Raw genomic sequence first — 14,309 nt, 5'->3', positions numbered from 1 at the left:
TTTTAAGAAAGTATATTAACTTTTCACGTAACAAACTTGTTTCACATTTCTGAAAAGCAGTTTCACTAGACAAATGAAAGCAGAAGACTGAAAACAAAGATATATTTGACTGTGGGATTCTGAGGCATCGTTATTTTGCCATCTGCTATAACTTCATAGTCAAACTTGGGTGTTGCACTTTGGTAGCTCTCCTGAGCAGATAATCTGGAGACAGATAAGATAAAGAAATATGACAACTAAAAAAGATGTTCTAGTTGTTTCTGGTTTTTTAGATATTTTTTAAAATTGTTATTTCCAGCTCTTTCACATTTTTAAGATGCCTATTCGTTTCTGCTATGCCTTTGCATCTGTACCTTCTTGTTTGTTAGCCTGTCTTCATGAGCCTGATGTTTATGGACAGCCACCTAAATATTTCATCTCCATGACAAAGTATGCTTCAGAAAATGAATGGTTCTGATTATTTTGCTTGTGCGATTCCAGGATTATTCACCAGTCAGTTTGAGTATCTGCACAAGATATCATAACTTAAATTATATCAAAATTTATAACTGAACTTAATTCTTTTGGGAGATTTTCCAGTGTACTTTTCCATACATTCTTCATAAAGTTCAAGCCTAGCTTTAAAAATTATGACTGCCTTATAAAGTCTTGCATAATGAAAAGTTTAGTTAATTATTATTGCTGTATGCTGCAAGGCAATAATTCTGTACAAACATTCTAATATAAATCTCATAAATGCAAAAGAAATTCTCATTATTTTAACTTGCTTCAAGGAAATTCTTTGTATTACACATACATCACTCTTTACCAGAGAAAATACCAAAGTTTCCTCTGCATTGTAATGTTTTAAAATCAGCATTAGTGGCTACATATTAAAAAAATCTAGCATTTTTGATAGATCAGCCTGACTTAATCCTTCAGAAATGTGTGAAAGTTCATGAAGATCTTTGTATGTGTGTTTCTGTCTGAATAAAGCAAGAACCTGAGATAAGGGTTACCGTTGCTGTGCAAAGGTTGGATCTGACTGAGAGTAAATGCTTAAATCTTGTGGCATCGATACTCTGCTTACACACACAATCTCTAGAGGTTATGAAAGAATCTGGCATTTTTCTGTATTCTGAATGGCAAAAAAAACCCCCAAACTTGCACCCTTTCTGCTTCAGACACCAAATTTGCATAAAAATGGAGAGGTGAGAGCCATGAACCTGATGACATTCATTCTACTTAAACTGAGAACTGTTGTTTGGGATAATGTGGCTCTTATGTGGTATTGCACTTGTATGCCCAAATTCCACTGCAGAAGTAGGCAGTGAATTTGCCAGTTTTCCTCCAAAGCTTTGATCTCATTCTGAGATGGTAAAAAACATGCCTTCTTTAACAAATGAGCATTAATCTGATAGAAAAAATAAGGAAACGCTTAGCTTAGTCACATCAGGTTAAGTCTTTATTTTGCAGCCTTAAATGCAACATTACAAAAAACAGAAGAGAAGACATTAAAGTAAAGCTAAGATTCCTTCTGTGGTCTACCTTCAGTATATTATTGTGTTAAAAATGTGAAGATTATCTTTACATTTCAGACTCACAGAAGTAAGAAACGGAATAAGTAATGTACTGATCTCCACTTTGGAAAAACCTTAAATGTCCATATCCCTAAAGGGGTCTCCGTTGGCTGCGCATCTATTAATAAAATCATGTTAGTTTATGGTACCAGGTGGTACTCCCCAGGTTCCTGACAGAAACTGAAGAAATTCTGTGCTGTCTGCTCATGCAGGTTGGGTCATTACTGGAGAATTCTGTTAAATATTTTAAAAGCAGAAGAGTCCGAAGCTAAGGCTTACCAGTACTAAAAAAGTTATGAAGTAAAAGAGAACAGAAGATTTAGTCTGCTAAAGATGCGTTTGATATAAACAGTTTTCATGTTGTGATGACCTGTATGTGTCCTTCGCAGGGGAGGAGCTGTGCACCGGCCTCATCTCGGGCTGTTCCTTGGACTGTTCCTTCGGCTTCCAGACTGACATCCACAACTGTGAGATCTGTCAGTGCCGACCACGGCCTAAGAAGTGCAAACCCATTGTATGTGACAAGTACTGTCCCTTTGGATACTTGTACGTATTCTGATTCCGAAAGTGTATTTAATACAATCCCTGTCCATAATGAAAATATGCAAAAATCCAGGCATATGTACTTGTGTTTACTTTGTGGCAAAGCAGGGGGAAATGCGGGAAAATAGATATGTTGTTACTTGATGTGAGATTACAGTATTCTTCAAAATGGATTTTGATCAACATATTAAGAAACAGCAACTCAAAGAACAGCAGCAGATTATAAAAGCAAAGAAGTGCTTCAATTTTTTGAAGAATTTGACAAACAAGATGAGAAAGCTACTTACAAATAATGTCTCTTGCACATAGCTTTTTAAAATTCTGTTTGCATGCTTTGATAACCTTTCATTTTATAGCCCATTTATTTTATTCAAATGATTATCTGATATTTCAGGTTTCTTTTAATGTTGATATGACAGCAGAACTAATTTTAGTGAGACTTTTCTGATAATTACTTTACAGAATTTGTGAAGAACAGTGCTATCTCTTATCTAAGTTTTTGTAAATGTGTTCAAAACCTGTATTTGTGGTGGAGTTCTTTCTCCATAAAAGTAGATATTTGTGGTATTTATTAGACTGTGGAGTAGGTGATGAAAACTGAGCAGATCTTTTGTCGCAGAAATTTCTTAGTGGTTAGTCTGGTACCTTCTATATATATTTTACCAATATATTTTATTTTTCAGGGGTCCATTCCATGTTATTGCCTGCTTTTCATAACAGTTTAATTTCTACCTCATGATAGCAGATCTTCAGCTGATGTTCATATGCAATTTATTTCTTTAGGATTTTTAATAAAGTTGACTATATTTGCAGCTCCTAGTGTGATACTAATACTCCTTTAATTTCTGATTCATTTCAGAGTTCTGTTTAACCCTTGTTCATAATTCATAATTATACAATTCATAATTGCAGCAGGTTTTTATAATGGCAGTCTTTTGTGTAGTGTGTCCTTCTTAGTACACTGAGTAGTAGACGAGAGAGGAAAAGTAAGAATTTTAAAGAGTTAATAAAATTGTTTTCGGTCATGTTGACTTCAAGAGTAGCTGAGAGTTATTTTTAGTTTCTCAAGTGACAGAAAGGAGAGCAGGAGGGAAGTTCAAGAAAAGCAGTGTCAGTTTTGTGTTCCCAGAACTTTTGCCCAGTGGCTTCAAAGGCAAGGATGGCTGAAGATGGGTAGCAGAACAAGAGAAACCTGGAAGACTGAGCAGAAATAATGTCTGGTTAGCTGTCTCAGTTTTTTAGAGAGGATAACATTGCTTCCATTAAGTATCAAAGGAGTGAAGTCAATTAAAACAAGTACAAAGCATGCAAAATGGTTTAAAAATATCCAGGGAGAGTGAAGTTTGAGCCATGCCAGTGAACAGGCACAAAATACAGGTCTCTTAAAGCTGGAAGACAAAGAGACAAATGGTGTTGAGGTGTCTGAAACTGAGGGAACTTCACAATGGAATCAGAAGGAAGGGTGGCTGGAATAAAACAACAGCAATAAAGAAATACAACTTACAACTGTATTCAAGAATTTACTCAAAATCGCCATATAATCCTCTTATGCTGTAACTATTTCATAAGGGGCAGTGAAATCCTTTGCACTAGCTTAAATTTGATTTTGAACTTTGGCAAAGAAAAGAGAAAAAAATCTGAATAATAACCATCATAATATGTTTAATTGCTGTTTGCAACAAAGATGGAATCCATTTTTTTTCCACAACATCATCAGTAGCTAGTACAGGATGTGAGTTCAGTAGTCTCCAGACTGTTTATGTGAACATATATTTTTATTTCTGCTTTGTATTTGTGTTTTAAAAATTAATGTCTGTTAAAATTGTTTTATAAACTGATATATCAGCAGATTAATCAGATGTGATATTTAAAGAGTGCACTAAGGCTGGTAGATTTTGGAGTTTATACTGCTTCCATATCATAGCTCTTAATTTATTGCCTCTACCAAGGTCAATAACTTAAAGCTATCAGGACAGAGTCTGAGAAGACTGCTTTCATCCACGTGCTCAAGGATGTGAATGTTTTTGCATAATAGCACAGACAGCTGGTATGAACTCCAGAATTTTTTATAGTTTACTTAGTGTGATTGAGTATTGTTCTGTTTGAACAGGAAAAACTTTTTTTAGTTTTAATATTACAAGTGCATAAATAAGTTGTTATTTTCAAGGCCACTTGCTTTAGACTATTCAAAAGTTATAATATGAGAAAAACATTGAGTAAGGTCTTTTTAATGTCTTTTGTCATTGTGTTTTTTGACTTATACTGACATACCTTGAATATGTTCTTAAAACAAATTCTATGTGTTTTCTTTCCATTCTTTGACTCCACTCTATTTTTTGCCTTTTCTGTGGTGTCTAAAGCAATCCAGTTTGTTTCTCCTTTTGATTTCTTTCAATTTACTACTGCTGGTTTTCTTTCCTGGGAATCCTAGTGTAGATGTCACACTAAATTGTTAAAAAAATTTTTCTTCAGCTGATAAGGACTATTCTGAACTATATTTAGCAAAGTGATTTACTATTAATCAGATTAAGGTTAAAAAGCATAAATATTGAATCTTGCAGTTTACTGCTATTCGTTTGATGTCCTAGACATGATAGAATGACACCTTGATCAGACATGGACTCACAGAGTATCAGATCTGACACTGACTCACTAAGTATCACATCTGGACCATTTAATAACTTGCCCAGGCATTCCCAGTCTCAGACATGCTGTCTGCCTCATTCAGGGGAGTTGTGGGAGTTTGGTGAAAACATCACACAGGTCAGGACTTCTCCACAGGCTAGAACTAAACACACAGTTTATCTATAAATAGAAAGCATTTTAAAAAAAAAAAGTTTTCAGCCTCTTACACTGTATCTTGTAAAGAGCAGTAATTTTAGTCTATAGTATCGTGCATTTAGTATACTGATGTACAGAGGAAAATTACAGATTTCTGTGTGTGTTTTCTGTATTTAAGTAAGCTGAAACACACTTTTTTTTTAACTAAAGTGTGCACAAAACATTTTTATTAGAAAATCTATGAGAACTATATAATAAAAGCATTTTAGAAATGACAGCACATTTTAATGGGCATAGTATGGTAGTTGTGAGTAAGATAAAGATATTTTAAAAACACAATGATGCCAAGCTGATGCCAGTGTTCTCAGGAACCCTGTCTTTGGGATGAACTTCCCCATATATTTTTGTACACCTGAAAAAAATTTCAACTTTAAACCCTTTTAAGCTAATTGAAAAATAGTCTTCAATTTAAATTCTGGGTTTACATGTAGAATGTAAGTTATGCACAATGCTTGGCTAGTATTTGTGAAATGATGAATGTTTAATGAAGTCTTCAGATAACTTAATTTTTTAAAAATTGGAAGTGAGCACCCTAATCTTGTCATTCTTTACAAAATACATGAATAATTGAACCGAATGAAATTAAACAATTAACGATAACTACGTATGGAACTGTTTGTAGGATACAGGGCTAAAATTGTGGCAAGAACTACTTTAGGATCATTTCACTTCAAGTCTTACTTTGGTGCTAAAATTATTTAGATTTGCAGTTGTATAGTACATGTGTTCAGTATACTGCTACTGTGCCAAATTCTTTTTTAAAATGATGTACTGTATTTTAATGTTAACATCATAACAAGCCTGTTATGATCATTAAAAACATGGGATGTAATGGAAGACGCATTTCTATTTTAATGTAAAGCTTCAGTCATAAATAGGAGTCGACAGAAAAGTTAAAAGAAAAGTATATTAGAGAGTTAAAAGTTAAGGAGTAATCATCATGTTTGTGACTTTTTTTTTTTAAGGTTGTCAAAGGTTAGCAACTGGAAGTACTGAGGTTGTGCATCTTGAAAAAAACCAAAACCTTTTCATAATTGTCTGAAAAAACACTGCTGAAGAGCTCACTGGTTTAAAATTTTACGTATTAATGGAAAGAAGCATTCCTTTAGATGGAATAGGAAGACAGAATGTCTTTCATTCTCCATCCTGCTGTGTGACGATTTGTTGTTCTCAGCCTTCTAACTAAAAATTAAATAAAGTTTTCTGGAGTTTGAAGTCAGGCTTTCTAGAGATCTTCATAATTTATTTCTCCTCTATCCTTCTAGATCATGTTCTGTAACTTCCCATGTCTTTTCTTTGTTTAGTACATCTGTGCCTAGAGTTTGAATGGTATTTTCAGTCTTCCTGTAAAAAAGGCAAGGAAATATTCAATATGGGATCCTCTAAAGCAGCATGTTTATGGTGCTGTGAAAAGGTGCTGTTAGGTGGTGCTCTAGACTCCTGCCTAGCTTCACCAGGAAGCTTTGGAAGCATTTGAGTTCTTGATTCTCTGTACTCTGTTTCCTGAAAATTTCTCTAGTTTTACTATTTCAAAACGTGTTACTGTGTGTTTGTTACTATTTATATGGGTTACTGGCATTCTATGTGCTAGTTCTCACGTGAGCTTTTTGTCTGCTTATTTAACAATTCTGGAAATCTCTCTATAGTTTTAATATGCAAGATAGGAAATCTACTGTAAGTTACTTGTTGTTGGAGGAAAAAATTTAACAGTGATTTGTGTTATAAAAACGTAATAAATATAACAGAATCCTACCTACTCCTTCGATATCTTCACAGTTGTAGAAGGGGTTTTTTGCATTTTTTCACTTGAAAAAAGAATGGATCATCAAAAGCAGTCATAAGCCCATACATCTGTATTATCTGCTGTGGCTTGAAAGTGCAAATGCAGAGATTTTGCCAGTCATGTGGAAAGAGCACATGCCAGGGTTGGAGACCTGTACCTCCCATAGAACCACTGAATCTAAGGGTGACAATTAACAATAATTTTCTTTAATTATCAGTCACTTTTTTAGGGGATGCTTTTGCTTTAAAGATCATGACATGTAGATGCTTAAAGTGTCTTGCTGACCTTTTACAAATTATTTTGGTCATCTAGGAAGAACAAGCATGGCTGTGAAATCTGTCGATGTAAGAAATGCCCGGACCTGCCTTGTGGTAAAATCTGTCCCATGGGCTTCCAGCAGAACAGTCACGGCTGTGTTATCTGCAAGTGTAGAGGTACGTGCAAGTGCATTACCACCTCTAATTACAACTTGTTTTCAAAGCAGTTGGAAAACAGAGCAAAAGAAAAGGAATACTGCACAGAATATGTACAAATTGAAATATGGTATCTGGTGGGGGAGTTGGTTCTACATTGCTCAAAGGATTGTATTGTTTTGATGGTGTTTGTTATTATCTGTGTGCATCTTGGCTTCAGCAGAAAGCCTCAGCTCTGCTTTCATCTCCCATTAAAAAGTCACAAAAAATTTGTTATCATTAATAAAAATTGGATCAGGCTCTTAATAAGCAACTGCTAGAAATAAGCTGGTCGAAGGCTTTTTTTTTCAGCAGTGATGTTCTTCTTGGCTTCTTCACCATTATCTTTTTTTACAAACAAGTTTTGGATTTGATAGATATCCTGTATATCGTCTAAAATGGGAGTGCTGTTTCTTGGACACTTTTCAAGCAATTGTAATGAACAATGAGTAGAGAGAGCACTTGCCCAGCAGAAAGGACTTGGTATTCTTAAGTTAAAAATTTCACACATTCCACATACCGAGCCTGTAACCATCAAGTTCAAGGTGGATATTGAGATCAGATGTTCATTAGTTGTCTGCTTTATATTTGTGCTGCTTTTAGCATGTCTGTTTTTAAGATATTTTCAGATTCTGTTTTACATTAGTCTGGGTATCAGACTTCCTTCATAGCTCATCTCTATGTTTTACATGTAATAACTTTTTGTTTGTGCTCAGTCTCTTTCTGATCCTCACTGCTCTTTCATGCTTACTTTCTTTGATTCTTACTTGTGTGCTTTGATTTATAGCTATAGTCAAGTAAGTTTGATTACTTTTCCATTGTTTTGTGTAATGACTCTGTTCTTACCATTTTTAGCAGCTATTTCTTTTGCATTTTAAAAAATTATAAAATGTAATAGGATAAGCTATGGGAACATGGCACTGGAAGAAAGTGTATGAGTTCCTGAAGTCACTTACTTGCCTGTAGCTGAAGGCAAACATGCAAGCATATAAATCAGAAATATCCGACATTATCTTTTCTCTACATGACATAATACACTGCAAACAGTTATAACAAAACTTTAAGACTTCTAGCAAAATAAAAGTTGAAATGTTATAAATGTAGTTTGTAGATATGAGAAGCAGAGAGACATTTCACTGACATAAGCTACAATATATGACTTTTACTAGAAATTAAAATTTTAAAAATTAAATAAGAAAGGGTAACTGCTGAAGGGCATTCCATTGAGATAATTCTTATCACTCAGCTTGTCATTTGTCTCCATGCTCACAATCAGAACACTTTTCTTTATTGTCATGATGCTGTGACGGAACATACGCAGAGTGTTCTCTTAGGTGTGCCATAACTGCATCCCAGACTATAAACAGATGCAATTCTTTGGTCACTAATTATGTGCATGCACACTGTGAAGTGCTTTCCTTAACAAGGGTGAATTTTAAAATAAGCACAAATAATTGGTGAAATTAACTTGATACCTCTCTAAGTATTTATTGTTGTCATGATCATAAAGATACCAAGCCATGAGAATATCATTTCAACATCATGTCATTAGCAACTTGTCAAAGAATAATTAATCACCAGTATGTTCCAGAGAAGATGTGAGTCCTTGTTAAAATTTTGACCCAAAATGCCTAAGTAAGAGGAAGGTATGGGTAAATCCTCTGCCTGTGAGTTAGTTCCAGTGCCTAAATTGCTTCTGCCAGAAATAGCTTACAGCAGGATTAATACAAGTAGGACCATAGAAGTACAGGGCTGGGGTAGTCCTTTGGAAAACTGAGAGTCCATTTCTTTGACCTTGAATAAAATAGAGTCTATCTGGATAATCCTTGACAGATGTTTGTCTAGGATTTAATTTATTAAGAATCTCCACTTTCAAAAGAAAAAAAAAACCCAATCAAATTTCTCTAAAATAACGTTTTCTTGTGGTTAGCAATATATGACATTTTTAAATAAATTTTCTAAAATTTCTGTCTCCCTTCCTACACATTGAACTGGTTACTTTTTGTCCTAAGCTTAGAAGACATACACAACAGCTAAGCACCATTCCCTTTAGAATTTTTGCAACGTTTAAGGAGTTGCAACTGGTGACTCCTAAACATTTTTTTGACAGGGTGCATTTCTAAGTCAAATAAACCCTGTTACTATGGTTTCTCATCACTGTTCAAAAACTTGATATTGTACTTTAGCAGTGGTTAAAATCTTCAAACTAGTAGAGTAGTAGTGTTGCATTTAAATTTACAGTGCTCCTGTACTGGTATCTTAGATTGAACTTGCTTGTTCTGCAACCTTAACACATTACTGACTCCTTTTTCCTTGTAAACTACTGTATCTCAGATCATTTCAACCATACCTTTAGTTAGCCAGTTATTCCCATTTTGTATTTAGATACTGGGTTTCTTCAAGTATTAGCTTTTGTACTAATTGTAATTAAAAACTGAAAAGTGAAAACAGTCTCGGTGTGTGAACTTAATTTTGAATAGTTGCCTATGTGCTTGCTGTATTTCTCCAAATTTTGGAGCATACTCTAGAATACATCAGGAAAAAAGTTTGATTACATTGGATACTTCATTTATTTAGAAAGGGTAAGGGTTTTATCATCTAGGACTTCCCAGTGTCAATAATAATTTCAATATAGACCAGTATTCCAGTGAAATTAAGTCAAATCAGAATTTATATAATCTGATACTAAAGTATAAAAGTATAGTAACCAAATTTAAATTTTTTATAATATTTTTGTTCATGCAATAGGATGAAGACTGTTCTGAGAAGTACTTTATCCTTGTGCAGCATTTATTTTTAATTTATAAAATGGTATGCTAATGTAATTTCTGTGTATTGGCTTTCTATTCTGAAAACCAGCCTCAAACTTTGTACCATCTGCTTGTTAGACCACTTTTGATAGATCTGCTGCAGCTGAAGAAGTGCTGACCTACATGTTAGTGTGTAAAAAAAAAACCAAAAAAAACCACCCCAACCAACCAATCAAAAAACCAACAAGCAAAAAAAACCAGAACAGAAAAATGGTTACTAAAATTACATATAAACATTGCTGCTTTTCATACATCATCTCTGTTTTAAAAGAAAATAAAATGAGGAACTTAATACAAATAACCTTATATATATGTGTGTCAGCAGAGCATCACTGACATACCAATGAAAACAAGTCAGTTCACTGACAAACTGATCCTAAATCCTTCATCATAATAATGATGTGGGTAGGGGAGTGTTGGGCTTTAAATTCACTCAGCTGATTAACAAAGAGTATATTGAGGCTGAATCCTGCAGCACTTAAATACCCCTTAAGATTCCAATGAGACTTTATCCTCCCTGGACCAACTGCTTGTGTGTTCCAATGGAGTGCAACAGTCCAAGCTACTGTATTCTCATCTCAGTAAAAGCTAAAAAAAATGAGGGATAAAATTCTCAAAGCAGTTCTCTTCCAAATATCTTATTTATCATAGTAATATAAACAAATAATTTCTCACAAGAAGTACTTTATGTAATATTTCCAATATCTACCTGTTAGCATTTGCTTGTAATTTTTTATCATTCGTAAGACCATCCGTAGCTCTTGTAAATGCTTTTATATTCTACTTGCTATCAGACACATTATAGAAAATCTAATATCCTGTGATATTTAAATATTTCATTTTAAATATGTTTCATGCTTTCTCCTATTTCCCTCCATTGCATTTCTGGTTTTTTTTCATGTTATTTAGACAGTACTGCATTTCTGGTGATTAGTATAGGTTCAACAGAAAGAAGTAATTATATTTTCCAAGGAAATGAATTCTACTACATCCTATCATCCCCTTCAGTATACCTTTTAATTGTTTCCTGTGTGTTGTTACTTTATTTCTAAGTGTAAATGGCAGAACTTGGTCTTATATGTGCTTTAAAAATAAATGCAATCCAGGCATGAAGTTGGTGTGTTTCTTCCTAAGCAACAGATGCTTATCAGGACACCTCATTTTTCTTTGATTTTGTGCAGAGGCAACGGCTTCTCTCATGCCTCCTGTTAAAACAGGATCCTGCCTGTCGATGGATGGACGCCGACATGAGAATGAGGAGAGCTGGCACGATGGCTGCAGGGAATGTTACTGTCACAATGGACGGGAAATGTGTGCCTTGATCACCTGTCCCGTTCCTAATTGTGGCAACCCCACCATACATCCAGGGCAGTGTTGTCCATCGTGTCCAGGTAATGTGATTTCTTTTACATCCTTTGTAATCAAGTTTCATTTCACATGTGTTCTGTTTCTTAATACATGAAAATAATCTCATGTATCATTCAGTAATAGGTATAGATGAAAGTTTCTGTGCACAAATGTAACATGATTACTTGCTGTCGTTACGATCTCAGTTGTGAAAAATAGGAATTTAAAAATTTAAAGTGTATACATGTTGTGGGTCCTAACTTCTTAATCTGTGACACACTGAAATCTTTAAACTAGTAAAAGTTTCTACTCTGTTATCTTTGATAGCAAATATTGTAATAAGCCATTACATTTTCTTTTTTTGATTTTAAAGTGGAATCTTATTAAAATTTATCTCCTGATCTATGTTTCACAACCCCTCAAAGGTGTACAGAAACAGGTGTCTTAAGTAATTGAATATTATGATTTTGTGTTCTGAGGGAAAGCTCCTGTAGATTATTTCAATGCTTTCAGTGGGAAGGCCAAGTACAATTCATGTTGCATTCCAATACAATTTTAGTAAGTGTTAATATGAAAAACATCTATGAAAAGGTATGGGTAGGGTGTAAGATTAATGCTCTCTTTTCAGAACTGTTTCTACAGTATTTTATGTGCTAGGTAGATTAATTTGTAATACAGTGATATTGTCTATGGTTTTATTGGAAGTCATGTTACAAGTAGGAACAATTGAGGCTCATGAAACTTTTATGAATAGAAAAACAGTAAGACAGCCCTGGGAGAGTATGAGCAATTATGAATTGTTTCAAATTCTTTGTAAAGAACAGGAAACCCTAAGGGCAAAATAAATAGCCAGATCCACTTTCTGAAAGTGACAGAGAAGAGCACATTCTCCCTGTGACTTAAGATAACCAATCTCCTTAGATTGTTTAGACACATGGTGATCTCCAACGCAGTTCACACCTTGTGGTAACTGGAAAACTACAGTCCCCAGAGAGATGCACAACTTCAGAGGTTTGTCTCTCTTTCAACCTTTTCACAAGTATTTTAGGGGATGGTATAGTTCATAGGGATGGGGACAGGTTACCATGTCAGTTCTTTCATTAGATAAACTCAAGATTCAGAATTTTGATGGGTTGATGTTGATCTCTTATAAAAGAGCCGTTGCTTGCCCAGCAACGTCCATTCCTTTTAGAGAGAGTATCTGCATAGGCTTCTCTGTCTGACATTGCTCCTGCTTTCAAGACACTGGTCACCTAGCTTCTATTTTAGCAAATTCATACTTGGTGTAAACTCTTACAGTGCTAGGGCAGACACAGCATTTTAAAGTGATTGCATATATAAGTATATGAATAAGGCCAAATTAGTCTCAATGTGGTTTTGTTTCCCCCACTGAGGTCTTATATTTGTTAGAAATTTAATTCCAATTTTGTTTTGCAATTTATTGATTCCCCACTGATGATTTTAAATAAATATCATGGATTTTAATAGATAGGAATGTGGTTTGAAATTGTGAGACTGTGAGCATGTCACTCAAATGTATGTGTCATAAGGGTATTGAAATAATTAGCAGTCCTCATGTACTGAGTTTTGAATTGCACTTTTAACCTATCAACAGGGTACGGGCAGCTCTCACAGGTCATTTTTCAGACTGAAAAAAGTGGTTACATTCAGTTCAATATTTAATTAGTTGTCAACAGAGCAAGAGATACCTTAACTGCTACAATGTTCCTTATAACCACGTTTCTATAAATTAAGAGGTTTAAATGGTTCCTCACAATGCTCGTGAAAAGCTCCCGGTTTCCTGTAAGATTCACAAAGCCATTAATTGCTAGTGTTTTGCAGAACCATGCTATGCAGAAAGTGTACATTTGTTTGACTAGTTGCTCCTTCGGGTTAGTAGTAGTAAATTTGCAATAGTAGTTTCAAATTTGTAGCAATTCAGTTGCAGTGATATTTCATTATCAGGGCTGCTAAGGAGGCAGTAGGCAATACCATACATACAGCAGTAATATCTGGTTATGCTTTTTTGATAAAGAACAATATATGAGCTGTAGCAAAACAGGCCTGTGACTTTGCAGAGAACTAAATGCAAAGCAGATGACTCAGAAAATTTCCAGAAAAAAATTAGCATTGCTTTTGCCATGGTGAGTTAGGATGCCATTGCATAAAATGTAATATATTGTTCCAGCTGAAATAAAAATCAAACAGTGACAAGGCAGCAGACTAGCAGTCTCATTTCAGGTAAATGCTGCTGAATCAGGTATGTGGTTCATAAATGTAAGCAATTGGAAAAGCATAGCATAAGCAAATCAGTGAAAGATAAAATAATTCCCTGAAAGAAAAGCATGAGTACTTTGTGAATAAAATAAAATCAGCCAGAGTCAACTTCCTTCAGTTCTACTGAACATTCTCCAGAAATGAAAACAACTAAGTTGGGTGTCTTCCACGTGGCAGTGTCATAGAGCAAAGGGCACAAAAGCCATTTTCCAGGCAAGTACAGCAGTGGTGAAGAGAAGCCACTTTGTAGGCTTTGGCTTGCCTAAATAACTAGAGGAGCTGCTGTCCTCTTAATTTTTCTCTCCTTAACCAAGATATTTGGATTAGGATGATGTTCACATTAGGCATCATTATAATTAAGTAGGAGGGAAAGACGGACCTTCTGAAAGTGATTTAGAGATGTAGCATACTTAGGGAAGTCACTTTCTCTTCCCCTCCATTCATAGCACAGGAAACGTGATGCAGTTCAGTTCTTAACAGAGGCACCTAACTTAGCTATCTAATGTTAAATGGGTTGAATTCAGGCTGAAGGACATCACTTATAAGCCTGAAGCTTCACTTTGCAGCTTGTAGCTTTCAAACTCATGGCTTCTGCACCTGAATAAAACATGCTGTGTGAGGCATCTCGATATCTATACACAGTGCGTGGAAAAACCTGGTGGACTTATTCCAGGTCCAAATCAACCAGTGTAGTAAG

At 34.8% G+C, this 14,309-nt stretch overlaps 1 protein-coding gene across 1 annotated transcript in view; it reads left to right on the top strand.

Moving 5' to 3' along the window:
* Positions 1-14,309, top strand: part of CRIM1 (cysteine rich transmembrane BMP regulator 1) — a 72,577-nt gene that overhangs the window by 44,616 nt on the left and 13,652 nt on the right. Inside the window, exons 6-8 of the mRNA XM_029965043.1 lie at positions 1,949-2,105; positions 7,039-7,160; positions 11,170-11,379. Of these exons, the coding sequence (XP_029820903.1) occupies positions 1,949-2,105; positions 7,039-7,160; positions 11,170-11,379 (489 nt within the window). The remainder of the gene's footprint in view (positions 1-1,948; positions 2,106-7,038; positions 7,161-11,169; positions 11,380-14,309) is intronic.

This window comes from Manacus vitellinus, unplaced genomic scaffold (genome assembly GCF_001715985.3).
Source record: "Manacus vitellinus isolate BGI_N305 unplaced genomic scaffold, ASM171598v3 scaffold_8_pilon, whole genome shotgun sequence".
Lineage (NCBI taxonomy): Eukaryota > Metazoa > Chordata > Aves > Passeriformes > Pipridae > Manacus > Manacus vitellinus.
The sequence above is the reverse complement of the archived record's forward strand: the minus strand, read 5'-3'. Positions and strand labels throughout refer to the sequence as shown.